Source organism: Neomonachus schauinslandi, chromosome 7, assembly GCF_002201575.2.
Source record: "Neomonachus schauinslandi chromosome 7, ASM220157v2, whole genome shotgun sequence".
Classification (NCBI taxonomy): Eukaryota; Metazoa; Chordata; class Mammalia; order Carnivora; family Phocidae; genus Neomonachus; species Neomonachus schauinslandi.
In genome coordinates this window covers 54938991-54954487 of record NC_058409.1, presented here as the reverse complement: position 1 = coordinate 54954487, position 15497 = coordinate 54938991, and the positions used below count along the sequence as shown (strand labels likewise).

The 15497-nt window shown below is 39.9% G+C and overlaps 1 protein-coding gene across 2 annotated transcripts in view; it reads right to left on the bottom strand.

Annotated features, from left to right (window-relative positions):
• Positions 1-15497, bottom strand: part of IQGAP2 (IQ motif containing GTPase activating protein 2) — a 293302-nt gene that overhangs the window by 16037 nt on the left and 261768 nt on the right. For both annotated transcript variants that reach the window (XM_044916696.1, XM_044916697.1), the window contains 3 exons: positions 10996-11128; positions 7933-8035; positions 7087-7228 (listed from right to left, as the gene is read on the bottom strand). In XM_044916696.1, coding sequence (XP_044772631.1) covers positions 7087-7228; positions 7933-8035; positions 10996-11128 — 378 coding nt within the window. The remainder of the gene's footprint in view (positions 1-7086; positions 7229-7932; positions 8036-10995; positions 11129-15497) is intronic.

Below are 15497 nucleotides of genomic sequence, written 5' to 3'. Positions count from 1 at the left end.
GTTTAAGTATGAAAAAATTAACAATTTTTTACACAAATTACATAGTGAAGTAATGAAATTTTCAACATATTGGATTAAATAAAATATACTGGAATTAATTTCACCTGTTTCTTTTTAAAATGTAATTTCTAGAAAATTTAAAATTACTTGTGTGGCTCGTGTCGAATTTATTTTGGCAAGTGCAGCACTGGAACATTCCATTCTTACACAGGCAGCTCACTCTGAGAGACCTGCCTTCCAGTGAATCCCACTCACTGGACCTGGTTAGTCATGGGACTTCAGCACTGAGGGGAACCTTTGGGGAACAGTCCAATCCCTGATTATACAAATGAAGCAACTAGGGCGCCTGGGTGGCTCAGTTGGTTAAGCGACTGCCTTCGGCTCAGGTCATGATCCTGGAGTCCCGGGATCGAGTCCCGCATCGGGCTCCCTGCTCAGCGAGGAGCCTGCTTCTCCCTCTGGCCCTCCCCCCTCTCATGCTCTCTCTCTATCTCATTCTCTCTCTCAAATAAATAAATAAAATCTTTAAAAAAAAAATGAAGCAACTAAGATGTAAGAGGCTCGAGAGTTACACAGAGGTCACACTATTTTCTAGAGTTGCAAAAAACAAGTTGAATTCACTTTCCATATCATCTGCTCCTCACAAACCTGCAGAGAGGGGCCCAAATTGTGTCCCCATCCCCCACTCCTTTCTTTTTGCACATGAAACCCCCAGTTCCTTAAGCCTCTTCACAATAGGATTTAAACAGAGTTCATAGTTTTGCTCCCATCTCTTTGCCAAAGATCTTAAGATGTGTCCCCTCCTCACCCCAATGCAAACACAATATTCTAGATATGGTCTAACCACCATAAATCAACTAACTGGGTGGAGAGGACTGGCTCCCTGGCTGTTCAAACAATAGGTAAGACAGGCCAATCAAACCAAGGACTTTAATTCTGAGGAAGAATTAAGAAGAAAAGAAATACAGTGGGGAGTTTGTTCATCACAGCTGTGTTCAAATCCTATTGTTGGTAAATGAGACCACGTGGTGCTTGTAAACCGGTGTGACCTCTTAGATTTGGCCATTCCGCTCATAAGGCATCTTTTATGATGCTCTGACCGGTAGCATCGCTGAGCCTCCCCCTCTGCCATCTGCCTTACAGTTTGTCCAAGTTTGAAAAGGAATTCATGTTTGTGCAATCTAAGGAATATTTCCAGTTGTTTAAAATTCTTCTAACATGATTACACATTTTTATCACCAGACAGCAAATATCACCTTAGCCATTTAGTGCCCATGTGAGTTTGTACCAAAAGCAAAGAAATCTTTCAGGTGGGATGATAGATGCCTCAACTGAATCATGGGATAGGAAAAAAAGTTCTTGAGAAATGACAACTGAAGCACCCGGGCAGTTAAGTTTGATTAAATCCACAAACAGTGCCTTCTACCAAAGCACGCAGACTCCTGTAGAAAAACAAGCTTAATAAAGGTCATGAGGATCACATTTTTTTTTTAAAAATAAGCTCTACGTTCAACATGGGGCTTGAACTCATGACCCCGAGATCAAGAATCACTTGCTCTACCTACTGAGCCCACCAGGCGCCCCAAAGTTCACATATTTTAAGTAGAATCATGAGTTATAATGAGAGAGATTTAGAATTGTGTAGTTTTCTGTAATTTATACAGTGTTAATGCATGCCTTCTTTGGCTCATTGTATCCCTTCCTTCCCCTCTTCCTCTGCCTTCTTCCCCATTTTAGAGATGAGGAGACTGATGCTGAGGTGACTTGCTCAGAGTTCTATGGCTAGTAAGTGCCAGATGGAGGCTGTAATCCCAGGTCTCCCCAGGAGGTCTCAACCAGGCTTTTCTGGTTTGTTCTTTTAGTAATCAGCAGGGTTGGTAGTCTTGGCAAAATGGCAAAAGCCCAAACTCAGGCTCCTTATTCCATATATATACAGAAGGGAAACACAATGTTCTTCCTACCCCCATCTGTGCCTTCATGTCCCTCCCATCAGTCGGTCTGTCTTTCTCTCTGGCCTGGAAAGATGCCCCAGCATCGGTTATGAAGTAACTGCTCTGCTATCATTCTCATTATTTATTCTAAGATTCCCAAGAGTACAAAGAGCCTTGCCCTCAATGAGCTGTAAAATCTTGTGAGGGCAGGCCCTGGAAGAGTTAAGATCATCTGAGTTTGAATCTATTCTCTACTTACTAGCCATATTACCTAGGAAAGAATTTTTGTCTGTTCTGTGCCTCTATGTAAAATATAGGTAATCACCTCTACCTCTTATGGTTGCTGAGAGTATAAAATGACAAATCTCATATATATCTCTATATATCTATAAATCATATCTATGGAATATTATATATAATTGAATATATATGTATATAATACACATGTATATTATCTATCTGAATCTGTAAGATAGTCCCTGTCACGTGGTAAGCACTTCATAGGTGTTTGCTATCATCTTCAGCTAATCGCTAAGAATTATAAAGCTAGCATGGTATAAAGTTACTAGCGTAAGTCCTGCCCCCATGGAGATGAGTTACTCATCACTGTAAGGCTAGTTATTTGTAACTAATCATAAGAAGACATTTCTGAAAGTTAAAAACACAACCTGTTTAAAGAGGAAGCAAAATGGATTTTTCTTTTTGATAGAGAAAAGCCAGGTATTTTCATGTCTTAAATGCTCTGCATTCCATGATTGTCCATTTCACACTAACTTCTGAAAGGCATTGTCTGATTTTAGTTAAATTTGGTTCTGTAATGAAGATCTCTAAGAACTATATATTATGTTTGAATTAGGAATTTGGTTTATTAGCTTGGAAAAAAGACATCCCCATAAGAGTTTTCAAATCAGTATTTAAAGAGTCTATTAATGGAATATCCATGATAAAGGGCTTATGAACTTAAAGCATGTCAGTGACTAGTTACTTGCTTCCCATAATTTTAGACTTACATTTCCTCACCTCAAAGATACAGATGTGGACTAGATGGTCTCTAAGCTTGCTATCACTGACACATCTTATAATTATCTATTATTAGCAAGATTTTCAAATATATACCTAAAGTATAATGTCTTTGAAAGTAAGGTTTGGCTAATATCATGGAGCTAATTCTATTGAATCTTTTGGACAATACCCAAATTCCACTTTCACAGAAGGCTACCTGGTCAATCATTGTTTCAGTTTGTCATCCCACACTGACCACTGACTGGGCTGCTTAGTGAAGGGCTCTGCCTACAGCAGGATCTCAGAGTATGCCCAGAGGAAGGCTGTCTAGACCCCAGAGGTCTAGGAAAGCAGTGAATTATTAAGAATTATTAAAACACTAGCCCAAAAGCCTTTCTATAGAAATGAGAAAGTTGATTCTACAATTCACACTGAATTGCAAGGAACCCCAAGGAACCAAAGGCTTCTTGAAAAAGAACAAGTCGGAGGACTTACCAATTTCAAAACTTATCACAAAGCTACAGTGATCAATGCAATGTGGGACTAGGATAAGGACTGATATTAAGATGAATGGTATATAATTGAAAGTCCAGAAAGGCATATGTGTGTGGTCAATTGGCTTTTGACAAGGGTACCTTTGTACCTTTGAGAAAAATAGTGTCTTTAATAAATGGTGGTAAGATAAATGAACATCCACATGCAAAAAAAAAAAAAAAAATGAAGTTGGACTACTGCCTTACACCAAACACAAAAATTAGCTCAAAAGGGATAATACACCTAAATATAAAAGCAAAAACTATAAAACTCTTAGAAGAAAACATAGGAGTAAATCTTCATCACCTTAGATTGGGCAATGATTTCTTATATATGACATGAGAAGCACAAGCAACAACAAAAAAAATAGATTAACTGTCCTTTGCCAAGTTTAAAAAACTTTTGTACATGAAAGAATATTACCAAGAGACTAAAAAGACAACCCATCGAAGGGGAAGAATATATGCAAATCATAAATCTGGTAGGGGTCTACTATCCAGAATATAGAAGGAACTCTTAGAACTCTGCAACAGAAAGACAAACAATCCAATTAAAAATGGGGCAAAGGACTTGAACAGACATTTCTACAAAGAGGGTATACAAATGGCTGACAAAGACACAGAAAGACATTGAATGTTATTAATCATCAGGGAAATGCAAATCGAAGCTATGATGAGATACTACTTTATACACACTAGAATGGCTATAACAACAACACAAAAGAGAATTTAAGTATTGGTGAAGCTGTGGAAAAATTGGAACTCTTATACCTTGGTGGTGGGAATATAAAATGGTAAAGCTACTGTGAAAAAAGTTTGGCAGTTCCTCAGAAAGCTAAATTTAGAATTACCTTAAGACCCAGCAATTCCACTGCTAGGTTTACACCCAAAAGAACTGAAAACAGGTGTTCAAATAAAAACTTGCACACCAATGTTCATAGCAGTATTAGTCACAAGAAGGTGCAAACAACCCAAATGTCCAGGATAAATGTGGTATATCCATGAAATGGAATATTATTCAGCCAAAAACATTGTGCGGAGTCAAAGAAGTCAGACACAAAAGGCTACGTAGTGTATGATCCCATTTATATGAAATACCCAGATGGGCAAGTTCACAGAGACAGAAAGCACCAGGGACCAGGGCCCGGGGACCAGGGACTAGGGACTAGGGAGCATGGCCTGGAAAGATGTCTTGGTATAGTGGGGAGTGACTGCTTAATGGGTCTGAGGTTTACTTTTGGGGTGATGAAAATGTTCTGGAACTAGAAAGTAGTGAAGGTTGTGTAACATCCTGAATGTACTAAGTACCGCTGAATTGTACACTTTAGAAGGTTAAAATGATAAATTTTATGTTATGTGTATTTTACTACAATAAGAAAAAATGAGTGGCTCTACTTAGTATGGTGATCAGGAATAGACAGCATTTGTTTCCCGTACACAGTGAGGAGCTGTGACAGAGCCCCACAAGGGCTGAGGCAGGTAGGACAATGGACCAGGTTTCTCTAGCTAAGACATATGGCTGCCCAACAGGCCTGACTTACATGGTTTTGCTTTTAAAATGAATTCCAAAAGTTCACAGACCCATGGAGACTGTATAAATATATATAAATACAGGATATTGAAATTATGTGATATTTTAGACTACCCACATTGTGATTTCCATTCATTAATGCACATATTTGAGTTGACTGCCTTTAGAAAATGATGTTCAGATAACAGACCAAACCAATTACGAGAAAATTTCTTCCCATTACTTCTAAGGACAAAGCATATGAGATCATAGGATGCTTGGCCTCATTTAATTTGTTTTTGTTTTTAAAGATTTTATTCATTCATTTGAGACACAGAGATAGAGAGAGAGAGAAGATGAGCAGAGGGAGAGGGACAAGCAGGCTCCCTGCTGAGCCAAGAGCCCGAAGTGGGGCTTGATCCCAGGACCCTGGGATCATGACCTGAGCTGAAGGCAGACGCCTGAGCCACCCAGGCACCCCATTGGCCTCCTTTAATTTGTATGGCAGAACCACACAATCTGCATTTTCTGTTACCTTTATAATTGGCACTTTCCCCGAGGAACCCAGAGAACAGACTGCACAGTTCCTCCCCGGCCCTTCTCTGTTGCGCTGCCCTGTGTCGTCTCTCTGCAAATTCAATCTGACTTGCTCTTCAGTAGTCTAAGGAACTGCCTTCACCTCTTCTGAGGGCAAGGTTGTGTAAGAGTCCTGCAGCTTGACCTCTGTCCTGCTCCCCGCTGGCAGACTTCAGACCCCCAGAGGGCAGAGACCGTTAATGGCTTGCTTACTGCTGTCTCCCCAGCATCAAGCCAGGGCCATGGACACAGAGCAGGTACTGAAGATTTGCTACACACATAGATGAAGCCTTAGAAAATCTGAGCACAAACTAATGAAGCCGAAGAGAAGAAGCAGAGGTTGCAACATAGGACACTGAATAAGTTTTTTTTTTTTTTTGCCATTTTAATGGATGATGATGAATATCTGGAAAAAAATTAACTGGAGATGAGCACTGTTTGAATCCCGTCAGGGGCAGAAAGGAAAGCTCTTGTTACAAATGAAAACCACCTCAGAACTCAGGACATGCAACTTGGAAGTAATTTGTGAAGTTTTTTTTTTTTTTAATTTTTTTTTTAAGATTTTTATTTATTTGTGAGAGAGAGAATGAGAGATAGAGAGCATGAGAGGGAGGAGGGTCAGAGGGAGAAGCAGACTCCCTGCTGAGCAGGGAGCCTGATGTGGGACTCGATCCCAGGACTCCAGGATCATGACCTGAGCCGAAGGCAGTCGCTTAACCAACTGAGCCACCCAGGCGCCCAATTTGTGAAGTATTATTTAAATACATAATTATTCCATTTTGGCCCCATTTCCCACTTCCATTCTCCACCTCAGTCTCATACACAACTGACTTAACATGCACCCTTTTGTTTATGTAAGTTCTTAAAAACCGTATTGTTTGGTGAGCATATGTTTTGGTTTATGGTGTTTTGATTTATGGTGATGGATCTCATTCTTTCTTATTCCGTGTGTAAAGGACTGGTGTGGAACATCCAGAGGCCTTGATGGAAACAATACAGTATAAAAGCATGAATCCTTCATTATAAATGCTCAGGGGCAGGAATTAGGGTGTAAGTCAAAGCTGGTAAACATATCCGGGCTTAGAGCAATAGGAAAGAAGGTTAATAAAGCAAATGACAGTGTTAGGTCTTACCATGGTGTGCCTTTTGTATTAACACTGGATCCCAGACATTAAATATGGTTTCAAGTATTTCCTCATTAATCTTTTTACCACTCTGAAACAGGTATTTCCCTTCAGTTACCTAAGGACTTTTACAGGCAGAATTAATCACTTTGTTTCTTAAAAGAAAGGAATCAAATTGCTACATGGAAAACTGAAAAACAAGATAAGCTTTATAAACTATTATAACATTTAGTTCCCTCTTAAATGATAAGTAGTCTATTATCCTTTGGTCAGATGTTTGATGAATAAACAACATATTTCGATATTTAGATACATTAAAACGAATTATTTGGGGATTCAGCCTATTTAAATTTGCATGTTTTAAGATGCATAATCCGAGACACAATGTGCCCATTATGCCCCAAACTTACTTTATCATGAGGCTTTGGCCATCTATAGCTTCACCGTCCCCTAGGTCGTACTTGCTTGTCAAATAAAGGGAAATCTCAATCTTTGAGAGTTGATTTAGTGTATTTGCCCTGTTAGGGTCATTGGGGTCAACTGCTCCTTCCCCTGCAGAAATAAAACATTGTTATTCTTACCATTCACTCATTGCATTGGCATCAGCAAAGCAAGATAAATGTTCTATGGGAAAGGCAGGCTTTGTTGTACAGGGGATAATGGTCTTCATAAACAAAATAAAACATATACTAATATATTCCAAGAGGCTTTTAAAATCTTTCTCTTTTTTTAAAAAGATTTTAAGTAATCTCTACCCCCAACGCGGAGCTCGAATCCACAACTCCAAGATCAAGAGTTGCATGTTCCACCGACTGAGCCAGCCAGTCACCCCTTAAAAAGTCTTTGATTTAAACTGTAAAATAACATGGGGGCACAGATACTCAAAACATGAAAATATTACTAAAAGAGAACTTAATAAAAGAAATCGTTATAAAATACAGCAAGGAATTTGTAATAAATTTGGCTCTTTTTTTTTTTTTAAGATTTTATTTATTTATTTGACAGAGAGAGAGACAGCGAGAGAGGGAACACAAGCAGGGGGAGTGGAGAGGGAGAGGGAGAAGCAGGCTTTCCGCTGAGCAGGGAGTCTGCTTCTCCCTCTGACCCTCCCCCCTCTCATGTGCTCTCTCTCATTCTCTCGCTCTCAAATAAATAAATAAAATCTTTAAAAAAAAAAAAGATTATTTTGATCTAGAATAGGAAAACTGAACAACTAAACACAAACCACAGGATAAATAGAAGGCAGAAGCTCTTACCAAGAAAAGACTCCACACTAGGTACCTCTCCCAGGGATTCCAGTAGTTCATTCAGCAAGTCCTGTTTGTCAGGTGCAATTGCATCCTGGTGTTCCAACAGAAGCTTTACAGAGACAGCAATAAACACAGAGACACAAACAATTAAAAGTAAATTCCTAAGTGCTACCATTTTTACGTCAAGTTCCCTTTCCAGTTTTTCAAGGTAATTTTCTTCTAATACTGTTTTATTTTTATTTTTATTTTTATTTTTTTAAAGTAAGCTTTATGCTCAACATGGGGCTTGAACTCATAACCCCGAGGATCAAGAGTCCCATATTCTACCGGCAGAGGAGTAAGGCACCCCTATTGTGTGAATCTTAATTACAAGTTTGACATTTATTAAAATTAGAGACCACAGGGAAACAGTTTTTAATATTGTCTTAGAGGTAAATGCCTACTTTACACGAAGAAATTGTAGCTTTGTGAAAGGTGCCCATAAAACCCTCTTTCAGCAAGATCTGGTGAGATGTGCCTCCAAGAAGCCTTCTACCACTTAACCCCATGCTCCAGCCCACCTTGACAGAAAAGGTCAAATGTGGGGAGGAAAGTGCCTAAAATGAGGCAGAAGTCTCTCGGCTAACACCGCTAATAAACTGGAAGCACATTTCCATATCTCTTCAGGGAAAAATTAAGTGGTAATCAAACAGTATGGCTATATCTAAAAAAAAAAAATCACCACATTAGCTATTTTAATCTGCCTGGCAATTGAAGATCTTTCAACGGTAGGGATCACAGAAACGCCCGAATGCTTCCTTGGCCTGAGACCTAGATGTACCAGGTGTTGTTTCTGGTACACAATCCCCAAAAGGATGTGAGGCGTGTAAAGAGAGGCATTACATAAGTAATAAAGGTGATAAAATGACATAGTGACATCTGGAATGGTAGGATGCATATTTCTGGAAGAAGGTACATTAGTAACAGAACAAAATAAGGTATAACTTTAAGTTCCTGTTCTCTGAAGAGACAGGAGAGCTGATTCGGCTGCTGTCTCTGGGGAGTGAGGATTTAGGCAGCTAGTTTCAACCCTTTATTCTGGTGATCACAGAACAGAAAACTTTCTTGAAAACGTCTCTTTAAGGAGCTTATTTTGAGGGTCTACATGTTCCTTAGAGGATAAGGGGCAAGCAGGGGGTCACAGGCTGTGTGGGCTGAGCTGCCGCCAGGCTTCTGTGTAGATGTGGACACCTCCTCGTTTGAGACAGACTGTAAACAGAATAGTCTTTCTCGGCAGTCACAGTACTCCCACATTAGACATCTGCTTCCAGCCTAACACATGAAGACAATCCAAACCGGTCACAAGCCAGATTTCCCAGGAAAACAGAATCCCCTCTTTTCAATTTTTGTTAACAAAAAGAACAGACGATTTCTCCTTAAAGAGTAACAGTCTAAATGAATACAGTAACATTTTTTTCATGGCTATCCCTGGGAAAGAATGTCTCATTCTAAAAGATAACTCCGCCCTGCTTTTTCTGCATGAAGATACTGCCCTCAACAAATGTGTAGCCAGGATGTGGACTTTTTTTTGAGACAGATAATCTACCATAAAAAAGACAACAGTCGTTGCTCAAATATGAATGAGTCCACTTGCTCATTAGAGCAATTTTGCAAATGTTGCATTGCTGGACATGTTTTATGATTTTGAGTGTTTATACGTAGAGAAAAGAAGTATAGCCTCTTCATTTGATCAACCAACTCACTCCTTTGGCTGGCCGTTCAGACCCGCCTTTGTTTAAGGTCACTCAAAATACTCATGGAGAGCTTGTTGCAAATGTCAGGGTGGTTCCTTGTTCCATCCCTGAAAGAGGGAAACCAAAAGCAGGTCCAATCTTTTTTCAAAACCTGTATTCAAGCTTTAGTTTGTTAGTTAGAAGAGCTTAATAACACGGACTGAAATTTTAGTAGCCAATTTTGCCTCCTGTTAGTGTATCTGCTTTGATGGGGGCGGGATAGGACCTTTCAGAGGTGTATATTTGTTATGCTTTCCTCCTAGTTGTGTGTAATCCCAACTGAGTATACCCTTAATGAGGGCTTCTTGACCTCTAGTGTGTATCTGCAGAACCTGGGTTCTTGTTAGAGTGTTAGTTCTGAATTGGGAGGTCTGGAGTATGTTTCTAAACATGTCCCTAAGACTTCTCTTGGAGGAGCATGGTGGTAAGCTATTTTCAAAAAGATTATCTTTTAGGAACCAGGTTTTTCAGGAAATACTTTCCAATTGGTTTTTTCCAAACAAAAAAAACAACAACAAAAAAACCCAAACAAAAACCCAAAGAAACTCTCAACGCTTAGCCTCTTTTTACTTTAAATGATTGAGGAACCATCTAAGGCTTTCCCATGCTGAGCTAAGTGCCCTAACCCCAACAGACACTTAATATTCTTTTCATGGCTGATGGTGGTGACGTTTGCATGCCATCTAAATGGAGACATTGTGACATACCACAGACTATGAAACTGCCTTTGAGAAATGGGATTTTCCAGAACAACAGAAATGATTCTTTGCAGGCGGCTAATGTTGGGTGGGGTGTCCTCTCTTTCCAAACCTTAAACAGCCTATTTTCCCTATCTTTATGTTCAATATTGGGAGAGAGAGAATATTCTCATTATCCCAGAATTTTACTGGAAAAGCTGGGAAGATTCTAGAAAGGGGAAGAGAAATAGTGTGGGGGTTCAGGCAGTGCAGCCCTGGTGGGTAGAGGAAATAGCAGGGCCTATCCCTGCTCAGGACTTAAACTTGACATTCACAATCTGACTTTGTCAACAGATCATGTAAGAGGTAAATTTTCTGATTTGGGAGGAGCTTTATTCTGCACTAGAGGGAATAAATGCACCATGTAAAAAGTAAATGTGGCTTGTTTGGGAAAAGGAATCTTATTCATGTGTAAGTCAGGGAATAAATAATCGAAGGTTTCTTAGGATTCTGAGTATGAGTATTATTAGCACATGCTTACAGGAAGCCCCGTAAAGACTAAGGATTTTTAACAAAATCGCATCTGAACCGTGCTAAGACCCTTTTCCAACCCCACTTACTGAATGTGTGCTGATGATTTCTTCAATTGAAATATAAATGACTGGTTTGCTGACTGTCACCACATCTGTGTATTTATCCATATTAAACTTTTCTTCTGGCTCAGGGACATTACAGGCTTCTTTGAAATATTTCCTAACAAAGAAAACAAATTCTTAAGACAGAGTTCAAATTTCTGAGGTAAATAGCTTTGTCAAAACACTGAGAAAATCATGAATTATGACTAGTGCTTTATTCTCCATCCCAAACTATGTGTGTGTGTGTGTGCGCATGTGTGCGTGTGTGTGTGTGTGTGTGCGTGTGTGTTGGGGAGGGGGGAACTTGTTACATCATCTTCCAGAATGGCTCCTAACTATGGAAGCTGAGTCCATGTTTCTGTATGTTGGACCCAGCTCCTCCAGCAGGAATAGAGACAGCAACATAGTCTCAGGTTCTGTTAGTGACTCAATGTAGTCAAATTATGGTTATTTTATTTCATTTATTTTATTTATTTTTATTTTTTATTTTTTTTAAAGATTTTATTTATTTATTTGACAGAGAGAGAGAGATTGAGAGAGAGAGAGCGAGCACACAAGCAGGGGGAGTGGCAGGCAGAGGCAGAGGGAGATGCAGATTCCCCTCTGAGCAGGGAGCCCGATGCAGGACTCGATCCCAGGACCCTGGGATCATGACCTGAGCCGAAGGCAGACGCTTAACCGACTGAGCCACCCAGGAGCCCAAATTATGGTTATTTTAGAAAATGTTATTTTGAAAACAGGGCCTCTGAAATTTAGACAAAAATGTCAAGACTGATAGTCTTTGATCTAAGAATCAAGTCTTTCTAGAGAAAATAATCTGGAAAGCAATTTATCAAATGTGCTACTTTATTTATTTTTAAAAAGATTTTATTTATTTATTTGAGAGAGAGTGAGGGAGAGAGAGCACAAGCAGGGAGGAGGAGAGGAAGAAGCAGACTCTCCTGCTGAGCAAGGAGCCCGATGTGGGGCTTGATCCCAGGACCCCGGGATCATGATCCGAGCTGAAGGCAGACGCTTAACAACTGAGCCACCCAGGCGCCCAAATGTGCTCTTTTAAACAGCACAGCTCCTGCGCCTAATAACCCTTCAGAGCTTCTGTTGCCAACATGACTGAAATTCAAGTTAAGCCTACTCTACTCCTAGTTGATCCAAGCAATAGTTGCTGACTGATGGAAACACTGTTAAGGCTAGACACACTAATATGTACCATGTCCCATTCTCCCAGTAATCAGATTCTAAAAAGTCTGCTCTTTAAATAATAGCAAATTTAGACAGGGAGTTCAAGACAGCCAGGGGCTCTGGTCATGGTATAGAAGTGATCCTTTTGTACAGGCAGAGAAGGTATTTCATTCTATAATGTGATAAATTTTCTTCCTTTTTTTTTTTTTTTTTAAGAGGGAGAGTGCAAGAGGGGAGGAGCAGAGGGAGAAGGAAAGATTATTTTATTTATTTTTATTTTTTATTTTTAGTTTTTTGTAGTTTTTAATTTTATTATGTTATGTTAGTCACCATACAATACATCATTAGGTTTTTTTTTTTTAGATTTTTATTTATTTATTCATGAGAGACAGAGAGAGAGGGAGAAGCAGGCTTCCTGCAGAGCAGGGAGCCCGATGTGGGACTCGATCCCAGGACCCTGGGATCATGACCTGAGCCGAAGGCAGACGCTTAACCATCTGAGCCACCCAGGCGCCCCATCACTAGGTTTTGATGTAGTGATCCACGATCCATTGTTTTCGTATAACACCCAGTGCTCCATGCAGTACGTGCCCTCCTTAATACCCATCACCGGGCTAACCCATCCCCCCTCCCCCCTCCCCTCTAAAACCCTGTTTGTTTCTCAGGTCCATAGTCTCTCATGGTTCATCTCTCCCTCCAATTCCCGCCCCCCTCATTTTTCCCTTCCTTCTCCTAATGTCCTCCATGCTATTCCTTATGTTCCAACAAATAAGTGAAACCATATGATAACTGACTTTCTCTGCTTGACTTATTTCACTTAGCATAATCTCCTCCAGTCCCATCCATGTTGATGTAAAAGTTGGGTATTCATCCTTTCTGATGGCTGAGTAATATTCCATTGTATATATGGACCACATCTTCTTTATTCATTCATCTGTTGAAGGGCATCTCGGCTCTTTCCACAGCTTGGCTATTGCGGACATTGCTGCTATGAACATTGGGGTGCATATGGCCCTTCTTTTCACTACATCTGTGTCTTTGGGGTAAATACCCAGTAGTGCAATTGCTGGGTCATAGGGTAGCTCTATTTTTAAATTTTTGAGGCACCTCCACACTGTTTTCCAAAGTGGCTGTACCAACTTGCATTCCCACCAACAGTGTAAGAGGGTTCCCCTTTCTCCACAACCTCTCCAACATTTGTTGTTTCTTTCCCTGTCCATTTTGGCCATTCTAACTGGTGTAAGGTGGTATCTCAGTGTGGCTTTGATTTAGATTTCCCTGATGGCTAATGATGATGAACATTTTTTCATGTGTCTGTTAGCCATTTGTATGTCTTCTTCAGAGAAGTGTCTGTTCATCTCTTCTGCCCACTTTCTGACTTGATTATTTGTTTTTTGGGTGTTGAGTTTGAGAAGTTCTTTACAGATCTTGGATACCAGCCCTTTATCTGTAGTGTCATTTGCAAATATCTTCTCCCATTCTGTGGGTTGCCTCTTTGTTTTGTTGACTGTTTCCTTTGCTGTGCAGAAGCTTTTTATCTTGATGAAGTCCCAAAAGTTCATTTTTGCTTTTGTTTCACTAGCTTTTGGAGATGTATCTTGGAAGAAGTTGCTGTGGCCGATGTCAAAGAGGTTACTGCCTATGTTCTCCTCTAGGATTTTGATGGATTCCTGCCTCACATTGAGGTCTTTCATCCACTTTGAGTTTATCTTTGTGAATGGTGTTAGAGAATGGTCGAGTTTCATTCTTCTGCATGTGGCTGTCCAATTTTCCCAGCACCATTTATTGAAGAGACTGTCTTTTTTCCATTGCATGTTTTTTCCTGCTTTGTCAAAGATTATTTGACCACAGAGTTGAGGGTCCATATCTGGGTTCTCTATTCTGTTCCATTGGTCTGTATGTCTGTTTTTGTGCCAGTACCATGCTGTCTTGGTGATCACAGCTTTGTAATATAGCTTGAAGTCGGGCAATGTGATGCCCCCAGCTTTGTTTTTCTTTTTCAACATCTCCTTGGCGATTTGGGGCCTTTTCTGATTCCATACAAATTTTAGGATTGTCTGTTCCAGCACTTTGAAAAATGTCATTGGAATTTTGATCGGGATGGCATTGAAGGTATAGATTGCTCTGGGTAGCATAGACATTTTAACAATGTTTATTCTTCCGATCCATGAGCATGGAATATTTTTCCATCTTTTTGTGTCTTCTTCAATTTCTTTCATGAGTGTTTTGTAGTTCCTAGAGTATAGCTCCTTTACCTCTTTGGTCAGGTTTATTCCGAGGTATCTTATGGTTTTTGGTGCTATTGTAAATGGAATCGTTTCTTTAATTTCTCTTTCTACAGTTGCGTTGTTAGCGTATAAGAAAGCAACTGATTTCTGTACATTGATTTTGTATCCTGCCACATTACTGAATTGCTGGATGAGTTCTAGTAATTTGGGGGTGGAGTCTTTTGGGTTTTCCGCATAAAGTATCATGTCGTCTGCGAAAAGAGAGAGTTTGACTTCTTCTTTGCCAATTTGAATACCTTTTATTTCTTTTTGTTGTCTGATTGCTGTTGCTAGGACTTCTAGTACTATGTTGAACAACAGTGGTGAGAGTGGGCACCCTTGACGTGTTCCTGATCTTAAGGGAAAGGCTCTCAGCTTTTCCCCATTGAGGATGATATTCGCTGTGGGTTTTTCATAGATGGATTTTATGAGCTTGAGGAATGTTCCCTCTATCCCTATACTCTGAAGAGTTTTAATCAGGAAAGGATGTTGTATTTTGTCAAATGCTTTTTCTGCATCAATTGAGAGAACCATATGGTTCTTCTCCCTCCTCTTATTAATGTGTTCTATCACATTGATTGATTTGCGAATGTTGAACCACCCTTGCATCCCGGGGATAAATCCCACTTGGTTGTGGTGGATGATCCTTTTAATGTATTGTTGGATCCTATTAGCTAGGATTTTGTTGAGGATTTTGGAATCCATATTCATCAGGGATATCGGTCTGAAATTCTCCTTTTTGATGGGGTCTTTGCCTGGTTTGGGGATTAAGGTAATGCTGGCCTCATAGAATGAGTTTGGAAGTTTTCCTTCTGTTTCTATTTTTTGAAACAGCTTCAGTAGAATAGGTATTATTTCTTCTTTGAATGTTTGGTAGAATTCCCCAGGGAATCCATCAGGCCCTGGACTCTTGTTTTTTGGGAGGTTTTTGGCCACTGCTTTAATCTCGTTACTGGTTATTGGCCTATTCAGGTTGTCAGTTTCTGCCTGTTTCAGTCTTGGCAGCTTATAGGTTTCCAGGAAGGCCTCCATTTCATCCAG